The sequence below is a fragment of the Maudiozyma barnettii genome (assembly GCF_903064755.1).
Source record: "Maudiozyma barnettii strain CLIB 1767 genome assembly, contig: KABA2_02, whole genome shotgun sequence".
NCBI classification, from domain to species: Eukaryota; Fungi; Ascomycota; class Saccharomycetes; order Saccharomycetales; family Saccharomycetaceae; genus Maudiozyma; species Maudiozyma barnettii.
The window spans coordinates 837,305-854,861 of NW_024545239.1; the positions used below are offsets into that span (position 1 = coordinate 837,305).

At 31.9% G+C, this 17,557-nt stretch overlaps 6 protein-coding genes across 6 annotated transcripts; 2 read left to right on the forward strand and 4 right to left on the reverse strand.

Moving 5' to 3' along the window:
• Positions 1-221: 221 nt before the first annotated feature.
• NUP188 (Nup188p) lies at positions 222-5,249 on the forward strand (the record flags this gene model as incomplete). Its single annotated transcript, XM_041549058.1, has 1 exon — positions 222-5,249. One exon carries the CDS (start codon positions 222-224, stop codon positions 5,247-5,249), a length of 5,028 nt encoding a protein of 1,675 aa, XP_041404992.1.
• Positions 5,250-6,361: 1,112 nt separating this feature from the next.
• URA5 (orotate phosphoribosyltransferase URA5) lies at positions 6,362-7,036 on the forward strand (the record flags this gene model as incomplete). The annotated part of the gene is made up of 1 exon (XM_041549059.1): positions 6,362-7,036. The coding sequence occupies one exon, from the start codon at positions 6,362-6,364 to the stop codon at positions 7,034-7,036; it is 675 nt and encodes a 224-aa protein (XP_041404993.1).
• Positions 7,037-7,601: 565 nt separating this feature from the next.
• On the reverse strand, positions 7,602-8,438 carry SEC65 (RNA-binding signal recognition particle subunit SEC65; the record flags this gene model as incomplete). Its single annotated transcript, XM_041549060.1, has 1 exon — positions 7,602-8,438. The coding sequence occupies one exon, from the start codon at positions 8,436-8,438 to the stop codon at positions 7,602-7,604; it is 837 nt and encodes a 278-aa protein (XP_041404994.1).
• A 376-nt stretch (positions 8,439-8,814) lies between these two features.
• Positions 8,815-12,393, reverse strand: MDM1 (Mdm1p; the record flags this gene model as incomplete). Its single annotated transcript, XM_041549061.1, has 1 exon — positions 8,815-12,393. The coding sequence occupies one exon, from the start codon at positions 12,391-12,393 to the stop codon at positions 8,815-8,817; it is 3,579 nt and encodes a 1,192-aa protein (XP_041404995.1).
• A 680-nt stretch (positions 12,394-13,073) lies between these two features.
• On the reverse strand, positions 13,074-13,412 carry KABA2_02S08382 (uncharacterized protein; the record flags this gene model as incomplete). The annotated part of the gene is made up of 1 exon (XM_041549062.1): positions 13,074-13,412. The coding sequence occupies one exon, from the start codon at positions 13,410-13,412 to the stop codon at positions 13,074-13,076; it is 339 nt and encodes a 112-aa protein (XP_041404996.1).
• A 393-nt stretch (positions 13,413-13,805) lies between these two features.
• ZDS2 (Zds2p) lies at positions 13,806-17,456 on the reverse strand (the record flags this gene model as incomplete). Its single annotated transcript, XM_041549063.1, has 1 exon — positions 13,806-17,456. One exon carries the CDS (start codon positions 17,454-17,456, stop codon positions 13,806-13,808), a length of 3,651 nt encoding a protein of 1,216 aa, XP_041404997.1.
• Between the last annotated feature and the right edge of the window lie 101 nt (positions 17,457-17,557).

Consider the following 17,557-nt stretch of genomic DNA (forward strand, 5'->3'; position numbering starts at 1 on the left):
TAGTTAATTAGTAGATTTCATCACATAATAGAAGGATTATCCTAACTATCAAGTGTAGCATTTCCAATTGAAGTATCTCTCCTTTTATTGATTGAGAAACACTAAAGAAAGTCTGAACTTCATCTTTCGTTATTGTAGTGAAAGAATCATATTAGTGTTGTTCTCTTTTCTGAAATCAAACTACATCCTACTTAATCTCGGATAAAAACATTCATTTATCAATGACTACAATAACAAATCATAAAAAGGATGATGTCCTAACGTCGTTTGTTAACGTCGAAAATTTTATAAGAGCATACGTGAAAGAAGGTACGGAAGGTACCTCGACATATGGTTTCACTACGATTGATCAATTTATAGATAAAAATTTTGAATTACTTTTGGATTCTCAAAAATTCAATACAATCGAATCAGAATTGACAAATAAAGGCACTAAAGAACAATTGAACCTGAGGGGTATTACTTACAAGACATGTAGAGAAAATAATGAAACAGCATTCCATATTTCAAAACTGTTTAATTTAAATTATTCAGAATCCATTAGAGTATTATCTCAAATGACAGATTCTTGGGATTATAATAATAGTGCGTCTTTGGAAACATTGACAGAATGTGTATTGAAGGAAAGAAATTCTACCATTAATGTGGTTTCTTTACTTTTCAATGATAACGATTTGCCTATCCTTGAAAACAAATATTTTGATAAACTAACAGACAGTGAAACAAAAATTACAATTGCAAAAAATCTTATTAGATCTATTGAATTTGTATTGACCACATTTAATGTAAATGATGATATTTCTACTAATTCTTCTGAATTTAAATTATCAAATGCTGAATTTGCTGATCTATTAAAAATGAAAAATTCCTATGATTTAATATATCTAACGAATATTTTAAAGCTATTATCGAATCTAGTACTTAACACCATGGTTCCAGTGGAAATAGTGAAAAGTTGGTTCACAGTTTCAATCGACATGGTCGCATTTTTAAAAAATAACTTGTCATCCATCATTATTAACATACCAATGAATATAATAACAAAAGTTGAATCGTTGGTCACCATTAACTCTCTACTTATATTAGGTTTGGATACCACAATATCTTCTATTAATATCGATACGCCATATTTCAATGATCCTGTATGTTTTACCCAAGTACAACTTATGGTTGATGATTTAGCAACAGATTCTATTTTATCCTACATGTGGTCATTTGTTCTTTATACTAAAACATATTTGATTGAAGAAGATACCACCAAAAATGCCATTTTCTTAGACCAATTCTTAAAATTGAGCCAAATAGATATATCTATTGAAGATTTATCGACATTATATGCACAACGAGCAGAATCATGCAATGTCCTAGCAGATATGATAAAGTTGACTGACTCTCTGGCGACAGATTATCTATATCCAACAATTATGTCATCATTTCTAACTTTCCAATTGAATTTTATTCCTATTACTGTTGAGGTGTCAAACGTCATTAAAAGAATATTATTAAATACTCCACGAGAGTTCGTTGAAAAATTCTTAACTAGCGAAATATTTGATAGAAAATTATCTGTCATTCTAGCTAAGTTACCATTGGTTGATGATGCGTTAATCCCATTAATAAATATTTGTTCATCAAATATTGAATTTGCCAATTTCCATCTGCATAGATTAAACACATATGCCAGCAACCTAAATCTAAGTAAGATTGAATACGATATCGTAGATGAAGAATCAATGGATGAGGAAAATAATAAATTAAATACTCCAAATAATGTCCCAAACACCACTGAAATGATTAGATTAAGTAAGGATATCATGATACAACCTCCGTTAGAAACAGATAAAAATATACTAATGCCTATTCCAAAAGATACAAGAGCAAAGATATTACAAACTGGATCGACAGCAGAAGATAGCATCCTAGTATTCCTTTACGATTACAATGGTTGGTCAACAATCGGATATGCTTTTCAGAAATTGTGCGAAGTATACACTCAAAAAAGTGATCAAATGAATGATAAGTATTATGACATGATTGTCTCAATTATAGAATTGCTTTCAAGCGTTGTATCTCCGGGAGTTCCTATCAACCAGTCATCAGTTATCTTAACCGATACGTCTCGTAATATAGACGACGAAAGTATTATTTTACTTGTTTTTAAAGTATTTGAAGCAGCTATTAGGAATAGAGATTACAATATGGCTTGCGTATGCTGTGATTTTGCAAATACATTAGTTCCAAATTATCCTCAGTATGTCTGGAAATATCTAGCACGTTCAGATCTGTTGGATAGGTACGGAAAGACTGGACTTGCCAGTACTATTTTGGGTATACTCGAATTATCAAATGGAGCCTATAAATTCACCATTTCTCTAAGTAAACTAGCTAATCTATTGGTAGAGGAATCATTATTATTAGGTACGAATATGTCGTCGAAAACAAAAGAGGATATATTAAACAAGTTGATTACATATTTTTTGAACATCTACGAAAGTTATCATTTTTGGAAATTTGAAAATATTTATGAAAGATTTGAGTTGGGATCCCAATTAACAAAATTATTTATGAATGTTTTATTCAATATTTACAGCATTGATTCTCAGACTCCCCCAGAGAAGAAGGTTACACATGTGTTAGCAAAATCTGGTAAATTGTTACTTAATGGATTCTTGGGTGTACAATCATCTGAATCTAATTGTGCTAGCAGTTTAATTAAAATATTAACTTCTTATACGGATAAGCAAGTATATGCTTTAGGAAATCTTGTTTTTGGACCAATATACAATGAATTAGTTATGACTTCATTTGATCTTTCAATTTTATTAGTATCGTTGAGAAATTCAGTACACATGAGAATGAGCTCATTAGAACAATTGATATTCACGAACTCCTCACAATTAATTGATATTTATTGTCTTTCGAGATCTCTAAAGAGACCTATTATTAATTTATTAAATACCATTGTCTCCATTTCTTGGATAGATGAAAATCCACTCGTATTATCATATTTAGGGGAAACCCATGCCAAGATATTTGTTCATGTTATTGAGGCAGATCTAGAAAATCCATTGGATGACTTTAAATTATCAAATGACATTTATGAATTTTTGGGTGCATTACTTGAAAGTAAACAACATGGTCTCTCGATATTATTTTTAACTGGTGATATTGCAACAAGTAGTAACATAGATAGAAAAGAGCAAACTGACAAGAATAATCGCCCAAATAAGTCGATCCTAACGGTTTTACAAAATAACGCCTTAAAATTGAATCTACTTCCAGATTATGTTTCTTGTGCTTTGTTGGATGCTATTGCCTTTGCATTCAATTCATGGGTTCATAAGAAGAATATTAAGAACGATGGTGCATTCATAGACACTTTGATGAAAATTTTCAAACAGTTCAAACCTTCTGATGCTACCGTTGATGATATGACTAATGATAAGATTTTGGAGGTCTCAAATAAATTTAGGCTTGCCTCTCGTATAGCCGAAATATTTGCGTTGTACGTATACAGTTCAGATAATACATCTTCTTCATCTATCCATCAACTTTTAGGCTCAGATGATTTGTTTTCTATTATTAAACCATATTTTGAAATTCAAAACGAATATATTGATTTCCTCGAAAATATTAATCAACGTTTTGATAAGAAATTTACAAACCTGTCGTTGAGCAGATTTAGATTAGAACCTCTGATCAAACCACAAAGTCATCACAATTGTGATATGTTTAATTTAGATTTAATTTCTACACTATTTATTGGGAAGACAGATGCAGTTGAACTAACAGAAAAGATATCTCTGATTCAGGATATTAAGAATGTTTCTTTAAGATTACAATACGTCAATCATCAGATAGCTGCAGCCAAGGCATGGGGAGCTTTGTTGACTTCCTATATCAAAGGTTCTACTGTTCAGTTGAAGGACACTTATATTGACATTATTTGTTACTTTTTACAAACTAATATTGATGGAAAGATGGCCAGTGGCTTATTGGCAGACGTATTTCAAGAAAGAATAGAATTATGCTTCTATATATTATATTCCTTCCGCAAGAACAAAAAAATGATCCCTGAGAAGAAATTAATAAAAATTTTATCTGAATTAATTATTATCTTCAAATCTAATTCCATCAATTATTTGAAGAATGTAGCATCATCTATCAATAGAGAATTATACAGACCAATATTACGTTCAGTGCTAATTATTTTTGAACTAGTTCAAAATAATGAGCAGTTTGTGGACGTTGCTTCTGATTCCATTCTAGAATTCTTTGAATGGAGTTTCTCAAAGGGTGTCTACTTAATATTATCTAATATATTGGCTGATATGACTAATGCCACGACAAATTTGGAGTCAACTATTATTTGCGATATGGATGAAAAGATTCAAGACATATTTTTATTGTTATCCTTATTTAACAAAATTAAACAATTAAACCCACCAGGCTCTTTCAACGAGATATTAGCGTCATCATTAAATGATGTTGGTACTATTAAAGTGATTTTGAATTTATATTCCAGTTTCCCATCCATTAGATTAAATGGCGAACCTTTATTAGGCAATTTAATTCTAACGTTAGTCTCTGAATTATGTTCGGTGAAGGAAATATCTAGTAAATTCATTACAAATGGTCTGTTTGCCGTCCTATTAGAGAGTTCCTTATCAGTGATCTTACAAGAAGGTAATATAAAACCAGAAACTCAACCTAGATTACATAATATATGGAGTAATGGATTACTAAGTATCATGCTTTTGTTAGTCAGTGAGTTTGGTAGTAATATCTTACCAGAGACATGTTTATTTGCATCTTATTTTCATAAACAAATTCAATCTACTATCTTTTCCTGGTCTGACAGTAATTTAGTTGTGTCTACCGCATTAATTAGAGAGACTACACAATTAATCCTGTTACAAAGAATGTTAGAGAAACTAAATTATCAAGGTTACTTATTAAATTCTAATATTCCAAATATCGAAGACAAGAAATTTAATAATGTTAATGACGATCCAAATGGTCAAATTGCTCATCTAATGATTGGTTTGGATTCGATGGAGGAGAAAAAAGCATTAAATATGACTTTAAACAAATTATTAACTCATCCAAAGTATTTAAATTCAAGAATCGTTGCATCAACACAAGAAGAACAACATACGTTAGATGACGAAACCAAGAGATCAGGGTTTGTCTCTCATCTCAATTCGAGTATCAAAGAACTACAAAGGTCCCTATTTGAAGTGTTGTGAATTCTACATAAATAAAATTATATCATCTATATATAAATATATATTTGTACCATTAATATACCTGATTAAAAGAGTGTACGAATTCGATTTGATCTAATTCAACGCATTGTTAAATATTAAGAGTTAATTGACTCTAGCTAACTATTTCACTATTGCATTGCATTGGGAGGGGGAAAGCATGAATATCGTGCTGTACATATTTCTTAGGACTGGATAGAAAATATTATTGGTCTCTCTCTCTCCTGATTCCAGGTGAGATGACGTGAACAAATAAACAAAAATGATCTCATTTTTGCTTCAGTAATTGCAAAGCACGAATTTTCTTTTCGAAAAAAAAAAAAATATTTCGTTTTTTCTGTTTTGAGAGAGACAATTTTCCTGCTGCTGTTGTTGTCGCTGTTCCCGGGNTCCCGGGGGGGGGGGGAGGTCACGGACAGACAGACAGACAGAAGTTCTCTCTCAATCGGTCAATACCGAAATCCTTTTGCTATTTCTCTCTCTGTTCACCAGTTGGAAGAGCAAAGGTGAATTCTTTTTTTCAAAAGCAGGATGAAATTCTTAATGGTTTCTGGGAGTAACTAATCGGAGGTGAACGAATGAATGAGGTCAGACGTACTATCGAGGATTAATCGATTTTCTAATTACGTTCGTTAACCTATCTCTCTCTCTCTCTCTCATCAGAATCAAAGTTTGTGATCGTTCTTTGACATATCCTCTATCTTCTTTAAGAACATTTTATTTTTTCATTTGAGAATTATATAAAATATATTTATCTTTTCATTAAATCGTTTATTTGGAATTTTTTACTTAGAATAAGGGATAATCTAAAACTTTTTTGTTTTCATTACTTAATTAACATTTGAACCTCAATCTTTTCTTTTAATTTTAAATTAACGATTCCATTTCATCTCAGCCTCGATCATTAGATATATATTTTCTGTTTCACTTTCCTTAAGTTCCTGTTATTGAAGTTGTTACTATTTGTTATCCTATTTCTCTAATAATTTTAATTTCAAGAAAATAAAAATAAAAATATATATATAGATTGTGATTTATTACATCCATATAATCGTTCCTTTTTCTTTTGCTTATACAACATAAAATAATAAACCATGCCAGCCGTATTAGAAGATTACCAAAAAAACTTTTTAGAATTAGCCATTGAATGTGAGGCCTTGAGATTTGGTAGTTTTACACTAAAGTCAGGTAGACAATCTCCATATTTCTTTAATTTGGGTTTATTCAACACGGGTAAACTGTTATCTAACCTAGCTACCGCATATGCCATTGCCATTATTCAATCCGATCTAAAATTTGATGTTATCTTTGGTCCTGCTTACAAAGGTATCCCATTAGCTTCCATTGTTTGTGTCAAATTAGCAGAGATTGGTGGATCTAAATTCCAAGATGTTCAATATGCTTTCAACAGAAAGGAGGCTAAGGATCATGGTGAAGGTGGTAACATTGTTGGTGCTAGTCTAGAGGATAAGAGAATCTTGATCATCGACGATGTTATGACAGCTGGTACTGCCATTAATGAAGCTTTTGAAATCATTGGTACTGCTGGTGGTCAAGTTGTTGGTACTATCATTGCTTTAGATAGACAAGAAGTCGTTAATTTGGAAGATAAAGATAAATTGAGTGCTACAGCCACCGTTAGTAAGAAATACAATATTCCAGTTCTGAATATTGTTTCTCTATCTCATGTCATTAGTTATCTAGAGAGTAGGATGGGTGCTGATGAAAAGAATAAGATTGAAGAATATTTAAGAGTCTATGGTGCTTAAAGAATTGTTCTATATATATGTATATATTTTACAAGCATACATTCAGCTATTTTTGAATTAGAACTTTTCTTTATTCCCTTATCTCTTTCCTCCTAAATTCATATGATACTATTTAAAAAGAAAAAAAGATTAGTATTCCAACCGCATACATAAATAGAAATTTAAAAGAAGCAAATAAATATATAATCAGTTATACATGCATTTAATTAGAATATTTCTAATGGTAACTTCAAGATAATGAAAAAGGAAGAATAACAATAAGATATATCATTTATTAAATTGTGTACCCTTATTATTATGGTTTTCTAACATTAATACTTTCCTCTACCGGGATTTATTTATAGCTATGCCCCCATTGGATGTTATGAAGATACGAACGTCATTTAGAATACTTCAATTATTCTTCAAATACATTTTCAAGTAGATATTTTATGAAAATACATATTGTAGCATGACTGATTTTAGTATTAAAAAAAACACTGGTTCGTTTATAACTTTTTATATATTACATTCATTTGACTAAAATAAGTACATAGTATACGTTCACGTGTAAAATAATGGAAAATTACCTTCTAATAACCTTATACTTATTTTTTGGCATTTTCATAGGTTTTTCAGGATTAGTTATGGCTGCACTGGGTGGTGGCGCGTCATATATGCTCTTTGTCATTGGATGACCCATTAAGAATGGACTATGTAGTGGTACAATGCTATTCATTTGGAAGCCTCTTACCTTTGGAATCTCTTTGAATTCAACACCATCAAATTCAGGACCATATGGAATTTCCCTTAAGCCTGCGATGGTGGTAGGATGTTGTTGTAAATATTGTGCAATCTCTCTCATCACCTGTCTCTTACCACCTTTATAATTTTTAGCATTGGGGGCTAATTCCCCATCTTCCTTAATTAAAATACGGATTCTACCTGGATTACCATAATCTTGAGGATGACATTTTTCACCTTCAAAGATACATATTAAACCTAAGGAACGAACCGCGTCTGCCATTGTCTTTGCTAGAGGATTTTCGACGCCTAATTCTTTTGGAACTCGTCTACCTTCTTTATGGGATCTATTCTTATCAAAATAACATGGGTATAGAATTTGGAATTTTTTAATTTCTTGTAAATCTTGTTTACTCATACCGGCAGAACGTTCAACTTGACCAGTCTTTGGATTTATAAAATTGATTTGGTTTTTGTTATTAGAAGTATTATTCTGATTATTGCCGGTCATTGACTTCCACTGATCTTGAAGAGCCTTTTCTTCGATGTCCTGGCTTCTAACTACTGAAGGTGTAATCTTTGGTGCAATCGGCGTGCTTAATGAAGGATCTACTTCCGCTAGATCCATATCCAGGTTGTCGATATCTTCATAATCCTCAATCTCTTCTAGTTTAGGCATTTTCGTGTCGTGGGTCTACGATATGTTATATATTAATATATTACCTTTTCCCTAATCTTTAATAGATAGATAATTTGAAGGTTGAATTTCTTTCTCTTAGTCGTGCTACATTTTCTAATTCAACTTAGCTGAGTTGAGTTGTCTTTATTTTTCATTTTTTTTTTTGAGTTTTTTGTTGTTCGTCGCTAAGGAAAATGAAACGACAAGCAATAAATATTAAGTTAATACGACTTACCAGCTAAATGATATGACAAAAGACTTTTCGACTTCTGACAATGATATATATACATAATAACTATAGTAGAAAATTACGAATATCTAAATTTAATGATAAATTTTTAATAAAAGGTATGTTTGTCTATATATTTAATTCTTTCTATATTTTTAGAGGATTCTCTTCAAATACGATATCGTCCAGCAATAAATCGAAAATTTCAAGAAGAATTGATGCATTCATATAGGGATTTTGTACTATGTCATGTATCTTAGCAGCAGCTTCTCTTGCATGATGTAACCCGACGACTTTACCGGAAAGTTCTACTAACAACGCTTGAAACAACAGTTGGGAATCATTGTATGCTCTTTTCTTTTCTACTTCACTTCGAACTGGAGGTGGATTCAACTTGGTCTTTTGTCTTATCTCAAAATATCCACCCACACCCCATAGTCTAATTCTAGATTGGAATAATATATCATATAATTTAGGCTCTGAAGAAACTTTTGCGATAGTATCTCTAATGTATTTTTCAATGGTGCTACCAAATAACTGTTGCAAAAGCATTATAATAGCGCCACCCCTCAGCCAATAATCTCTACCAGTACCCGAATTAATATTTTCTGAAGGATAAGATGAAAATATAGCAATAAATAGATCGCAAATAGGTTTGATAAACGACATTTTATTTAAAGTTGATGTATCTTGCAGAATATAATTATGGGATGAATTTTGCTCAGATAGAGTGCTCATTGTTAATTTATCCTCCTGTAGGTCGTTCAAATCATTGTTATTTATTATTGATACCGATTCAACCTTGGGTGTCGGAGATAGAGAATTTGAGGAAGATGAACATTCTGATCCATGGCCAATATTTTCCCCCGTATCTTCACTGCCATTGTTATTATTAGATTTAGTTGCGATCTCGAGACTATTCGAGTTCATTATTTTTCGGGGATGTGTACTTGGTGTGTCTGTGTCATTACTTACAGAGAAAGGTTTGGTAGTTGTTAAGAATTTACGAAAAAGATTATCTCGGCAGATTTCTTGGAGTTGTAATAATTCTGTTAAATATAATTGAAACTGTTTACGTCTTTTTTCAAATAATAAAGTTTGGGACATTTGATATTTCAAGGACATTGCCATTTTTGTAGGAAATATTTCTTTTTTTATTATATTTTTCATTGCTGGTTTGTATTTCTTCTTTAAATATGAGTTCAACTTAGTAAACTCGGTATATCTTCTTGGGATTTCCCACGATGTTGCGGTTTCCCCGTTGGAATGAACCACATTAATGATATAGTAGGCAACCTCCTTCAGATTTGACATCTCATAATCCAATATATATGACCTGATAGCAACTCTTGTTTTTTGATACAAGCTTGTAGTATTTTCTTCAACCATGTATTGTTGTTTGAGCAATTCTTTGATCTTTTTCTCTTTAGTGAGCGCCTTTTGTGAAGAAATCAGAATATTCAATTGACTCTTATTATTAGTCAATTTAGCCTTCAGAATTAAATGATTTAGTAAATCAAGTTCTTGTTGTAATTGATTTGTTTCCAATGTTAAATCTCCAATTTTTGATTTTAAATCAGACGGTTCAGAGTAAATTATTTTATTTCTACTATTAGAATTATTTTCATGTTCTGCGTCATCGATGTTCGACTGACCATCATTCATCTCGTTAGATTTTGGGAGGGTTTGTGATCCTTTTGCAGGACTTGTATTGAAAGAGAATAAATCGTCCTTAAACATCATATCCTGCATATTCATATCAGAATCTAATCCGTCTCTTCTATTCAATGAAGAATTTAGTATACTATTGTTATTTTTGTTCGAAGTTTCGTGTTGTATAGTTGTAATATCTTCACTTCGGATAATGTCTTCAATGGCATCATTTAAACCAGAATCAGATAAAACATCGACAGCACTGGCCGCTATTTTCTTATTAACAGGCACAATAGAATGTTTTGCGTTGTTCTCTATTTTGGGTACAAAATATTTAGAGTATGTATCGGTATTAATAAATTCAGGTGATGAAATCATTTTCAAAAAGATAGATGATTTCTTGAAATTCTTCAGATACTCATTTTCCAATATATTTTCGGCAGCAGATTGAAGTAGTAACATACTCTTCCTCGCTAGCAAATATCCATTTTTACCCAATACGTCTAGGTCATTCATTGTAAACAGGTTAATATTTGAGACTAGACCCTCATCAAGAGATTTGAGAGAGTCTAATTGTTCGCCTTCAAGATATTCTTTAGCAATCAGTTTAATATTATTGATATCAAGTTGAGATACTTCGAGCAGGATATCCTCTCGTCCAGCATCCTCTAATGGGTTTTTATACGATTCCACTGATTTCCAATAATTGAGTAATACAAGTCCACGTGTATTGTAAGCTATTTTAAGGAATTCCTCAAAATATGACAGGCACAATTCATCATTTATAATAGATTCAAACGTTATCTTTTGAATAATATTTTCAAATCCCAGAACAACATTATCTTTGTTCAAAACGTCATTACTTGGGGTAATCTCCTGTTGGGATTTGTTTTTCATACGGTTCATCTCAATAGAATTCTGACTCAATGTTCTCAATCTGTTCTCAATCAGCCCTAAGGATAGAGATATTTTGTTTTTGTATGCATTTTTCTTTTTGTTGTTGAGACTCTTATTTTCATCTACTTTTAGAAGGGTAGTCGTCAATAAGAATTTGCCTGTTTTTAAATCTGAGATAGATACAATGCCACTTAAACCTCGAAGATAACTCTCAAATTCTTCTGTTGTTATGTCATCTCTTAGGGTAAAGTTAAACCCTAAGAGATCCTTCATATTGGTAAAATTTTGATTGTTGGTATTTTTATCCTGCAATTCTCTCGTTAGAATGGATTTAACCTCTTGGATTTGGTTTCTTTCATTGATAATTTTCTTGGAGATCGATATAATTAGGCAATTCAATTTATCAGGGTCATAGAATTTGACAATTAAAGGCAACAATATATTTTTGGACAGAATTTCTCTGCATAAAATGATCACTATATTGGAACGCAATTCTTTTTTATTTAATAGTACCTTAGTAAGTTTCTCAGCTTTATTTTCCATATAAGATTCAATATCCGTATCTAAATGATCAGGCTTTAATGAAATAGCTTTATGTAACCTGTATATGTTGTTGAATTCAATTGCTGTTCGTAAATTAAAGTTATCACTGTTGCTGGAACGATTTCGATTGGAGGACAAAACGGTGGCTCTCGCTGAACAATAGGCATTTATATGTTTTGTAATCAATGGGATTAATTTAAATGCAACTATTGACGTCATATCATTATGCATAAAATTGTTTTGCAGTTTAAGGATTATGTTTCGCAGGATTAATCTGATGTTATCTGGGAATTCAGACTCTAAATTATTATCTATCCTTTGAAACCAAGATAGAATAAAATCGTTTGTTACTAATTTCACTATTTGATCGAGTTCTTCTGAAATTCTTTTAGATTGAGGGAAAAGTGGTTCATTGAGGGATGAAATATCAATCTTATGAGGTTTACCAGGTTGTATATTTAACAATTTTGGTTTAGGTCTTTGAACGGTTGTCTTTCTTTCCGAAATTATTAGATATAACAATCCTATCCCTGACAAAAATATTCCAAATATAAAGGATTTATTTATTGATTTTAATATAAGTCCTATCAATATTGTATGTGAAAGAAAGGAAAGCCATTTAGGGGCACTCATCTCATTTCAAATAATATAAATATTTAAGAGGCTAATTTAAGGCTCAGTTTCCTTGTTATTAACCAAAGTTGGTAATTTATTTAATAAATACCAATCTGATAAGCTATGTTAATAAATTTCTTCGATGAGGAAATAAACTTATCTGATTGTAATCCTTTGATTCAAATAATTGAATGTTCCTATTATTTATCTACAATTTCTTGCTGGAGCGAGCGACGACCTACGTAGTGGTAAAAAAAATGGTGCCATAACATAATAACTTGTTATATGAAATGAGTAAGAAGAATCCTTATGGCATAAAACGGCATGCAAACTAGCTTGATTATTTTACCCTTCTATATTTGTGGGAGTCATATCTAGATGAGTAACTTTTCTCCGTTTATCTTTATTAATGAATTGATATATTATATCTATATATGAAATTAAAAAATATTTTTAGAAATACATTAACGTCCTACCTCTTAAATTTGTAGATGTATCAAGTAAAGCTCTTTTCTGTTGACTCTACAGGACACCAACAGTATAATTGTTTTAAAATGCATTTGGTTTCATTTGCAATGAACCGTTGTTTGGTCTTAGTTTAAAAAAAAAGATTTTGAATCTTATATTGAGGTCTTCGTCATAAGGTAAGTATAATTAGGCCTAGAAGAACATACATTAAATATTATGTTACAAGCACTTCATTTGTTAACTTCGACGAATGTTCTAACTTTGGCTATAACACTCTCCATATCCTTATCTAAAATTAGTACGATCAGACCATCACTTGTAATTTCATACTTTATATGTCCTTCATTTGGTATACATATTTCCTCATCAAATTTGTCAAACCAAGTATTAAGAGTGTCTAATTCATCAACTTTGAAGGGTAGTATGAGTTCGTCAATAAATTCGTGTGATTTCTTTGCATCCTCTTTATTTTCTTCAGTCTTCTCAGATTTAGATTCACTGAGGTTTTCAATTGGGACTTCTAATTCTTCCTCTAAAAGGATCATCATCCGGTAGAAGTTCTCGCTCATTTTTGATACTTAAATATGTTAAAGTTTAGGTTTCTTCGTGATACAACTGGAAGGTTTAAAAACAAAATAAATTGGTTTAACAATATAATAGTCAGTTATCATACATGTATTTGATTAAAAAGGACGTTAACTTTATTTTACTCATCTAAAACAACTTAAACAAACTTCTATTGTGAGAAGCTTGAAAATTTTGAAAGCAACGCGATGAGCATCACTATCAAAATTGACGCTGCGAGATCTTCTTAGATAACTCAGTTGTATACGAACTATCAATAAAGTAACTTAATATCATGAACATAGATATATTCATAAAATTTAGTAACAGACTTTATCGAAAACGTTTGGTATATTATGTAATGGTTCATACTTAAATGTCTTATGTATTCTATCTACTTATATTTCGGGTATAAGGATTGTACCATTAGAGTTGTTATGTTCGGTGGTGTACTCCACGTTAGAACCATTATTTGATTGTCCATCGTATATTAGTCCTTCATTTTGAGCAGAACCTGTAGAATCAGTCATATTCCCCCCTACGCCTATGTCCTTATAGTGATTCATATTATTATCAGAAAATTGATTATTTTCATCATCTACTTCGATGTCGTTTTCGTCACTATTGTAATTATCAAAGTCGCCCGTAGTATTGACAGCAGATTGTTCCATATATAGTGTGTGATTCACTAAATTCAGGTATGAATACATGAAATTGCTCAGGAGTACTTGTTGGCGTAATTCTCTTTTTGAATCACTCAGTTTCAAATGACTTAAACGATAAATAGCACGTTCGACATTAATTCCTAGGCGATGATCGAACATGATAACAGTAGAGTTTGTAAGTTCTGGTAATGGGAATCCAAATGCACTATCAGTAAACTTAATTGGTGCATTTGGTTTTTCCGGTCTTTTCACATCGGCAAATGTCAATATACGTGGTGGAACACTAGATGCCATGGGGGGTTGAGGTGCTGTTATTACTGTGGCTTGACTAATATCAGCAGATGTATCGATTTGATCTAAATGTTGGCTTGTGTCAGTATTTAATGCAGATGGCTCACTTTTCAGGGATATATTTACAATTGATTCAGAATTGGCACTGATATCTAGAGAGTCATCGCCATCTAATTCATGTACAGTCTCAGTAAAAGGTGAGCTTCCAGCTTCATTCCCTGGTATATCAGTTTGTGTCGCTAGTGATCCAGGTTCTTTGTTCTTTGTACTGGTGACACTAACTGCAGGTTGCAGAGTTGGTAATTCCGCGTTCTCAGAAGAGTGCGATTGCTCTGAGGATTCTGATCCATCTCTGTGAAGAGTTGGCACCTCATGTAACTGGACTTTTTGAGTGATTGGTAGTGGTTTGTCATCAGCTGCTGAGGTTATTTCAACTGTGGGTTTTACCAAAGATGGTTGTTTTCTTTGATGTTTGCGGAATTTTGAAATCTTCTTCCTTAATTCCTCTTGGACTCCCGATTCATTTGTCTTTGTAACTGGTTGATTGTTGGAGTTAGATGATCTACGACGATGAGTTTTCCTTTTGAATAATTTCACTAGTTTCTCCTCCAATGAAGGTTTTTTGGGAGCAACAGTTGTATTATTATTATTATTATTATTATTATTATTATTATTATTATCGGTTAAGGTAGTATGTGAAGATAGTTCGGAATGAGTGGTTAGTGTCGCTTCAGACCCATTATGTGGCTGCGACGCTAATATTTTGGACGATTTACGATCAGTAACTTCGGTTAATAACATATTATTCGTACCTGTTTTATTTAATGTGGGTCTCTCGTCAGCTTTCTCTATTTGATGTGTAGTTTTAATAGATCCTGGGGTGAACCCATCATTTCCGTTAGTATTAGAGATGTTAAGTATAGGCTTATGACGATTTTTAGAATGATTACTTCTATTTTTCAGATTTAGGTTAGCTTCAGAATGGGTATTATCTATCAAATCATGACTCTCACTAGTATGATTATTGTAATGATGATTTTCAGATTTTCCAGACCACGACCAATTATCATTGTTGTCATTATGGGATCTGGTTGAATTATTGTTTTTCATGATTACAGAAGTTGTTATATCGTTATTCATCAAAGTATCTGTTTTTTCCTGTAATAATGAAACATTTGTACTGCCTCTTGTACCTGTAGACTGAGAGGGACGATACAAAACACTATCGCTCGAGAGAAGACTGCTATCTTGTGATGCTGGTCCCGAAGTGTCTATTTCATCGTCATCAATATCTATATCGCCATCGTCGTCATCAATATCTGTTTTTGAACCTTTATTCAACTCAGTGTAGTGGTCATATAAGTCGCTGATAGAACCTGGTGATTCGGCTGATGCTATTGTAGGGGGAGAGTCATTATTAAGCTTGATTGGTGAGTGGGGTATATGCAAAGCTGTGGTATTATCATCGATAAGAGATTTTTGTTGTGTTATATCACTAGAATGTCTCTTTGTATCTGATGTATTATCTGAAGTGGTAGCAGAATCGGCTGACCGTATTCTATAAGTGTTGAATTTACTTCTTCTAAGGGAAGATCGTTGAGGTATTGTAAGTCCGTTTTTCATAAACATCTTAGATGCAAACTCGTCTACAGAACTATTGTCGTCATTATCGTTATCATTGGTATGATTGAGGTTATTTATATTCTGAATTTGTAAGATGTTGTTGTTATTATCGGGATTTACGTTGCTACCATCATCCAATAAAGCTTCGTCATCTATACCTGTGAATGAACCTGCCATACTTAATGTTCTAGCCAATGTAATAGCGTCTGAATTTGTCAGGCCTGCATTATTTGATATTTTAGTCAATTCTTCAGTGATATCCTTCAGTGATGCCGTTCTTTGATTATAATGGTTATTCCCCTTCATATTAAATGTCTTATCATTAATGTTATTATCGTGATCATGATCGTGATTATCTTGAGACTTATTGTCTGAATTATCTGATAATTCTGTATATGATTTTCTAAGACTTGAAGGTCTTCTAACCAATGTACGGTTATATTTTTTCTTTTTCTTGTTGGTATAATTGCTATAATAATCATTGCTATTCCTTCGTTGTAAATTTTCTTTATCTTGATTTAACGGCACTTCTTTTTGCACCTCATTATTATTATTGGTAGTGGTAGTAGTGGTACTGGTGGTGGTGGTGGTAGTATTAGGAGTAGTATCATTATTATTATCTTGAATTTGAATATTATGTAATGCATCCTGTACCAACTCAATATAATTTTCAGGTTTCACATTCGGATGTTGATTAGCAGGCACCCATAACAAGTGATTAGTAAAATCGTCATCTTCTTCATCTTCATTATTACAGTTATTATTAAGGTTATCGTTATCACTTAATGCAATAGAAGAAGAGGAGGATGATGATAATGAAGTACCTGTAGTGTTTGCAGATAAAGCACGCCTTGTTCCTACATTATGAGATCCTCTCCGTAATGAATTAATCCCAGTCAGATGTCTTGTTGTGGTATTATTGGAATTATTTGTATTACTATTAGTTGTAGAGATAGTAGAGGAAGATGTGAATCTAGACGGTATGTTTGAAGATAATGATGATTGTTCTGCTAATGCTGCTTGAGTCGATTCATCATGAAGATATTCTGCTCTTGTAATGTCTATACTACTATTAACAATGCTGTCGGAATCTGTAGTTGTATCATTACTCTCTAAGGATTGGTCTGGTGAACTACTTCTAGTAGTAGTAATAGTAGTATTGCTATTATTTGAAATCCAAGATTTTCTTTTAATTGAATTTAAGTCATGTGATGATGATCCATTCCCATTAACTCTAAATTCTAATTCCGGATCAATCAATAAATCCAAAGAACCAATCGATAAACGCTTCAATTGTTTAACGCTTTTAATCTCATTATCTAATGATTGAGCAGCAATCAATACTTCTGATTTTCTCTTTTCTCTAGCTTCTTCCATATTAGAAATCATTTGAGGCGTTCGTTTACGTAATCTAACATTTTGTAATATACCATTATTATTATTATTATTATTATTATTATTATTCGACATTTGTTATAATGGTATTTATTAATTTCTTTATAATGCAAAAAATGTGTACGAATAGAATGGAAGAGGGAAAAGGGGTATTCTCGTGTTTTACCAAATTATAT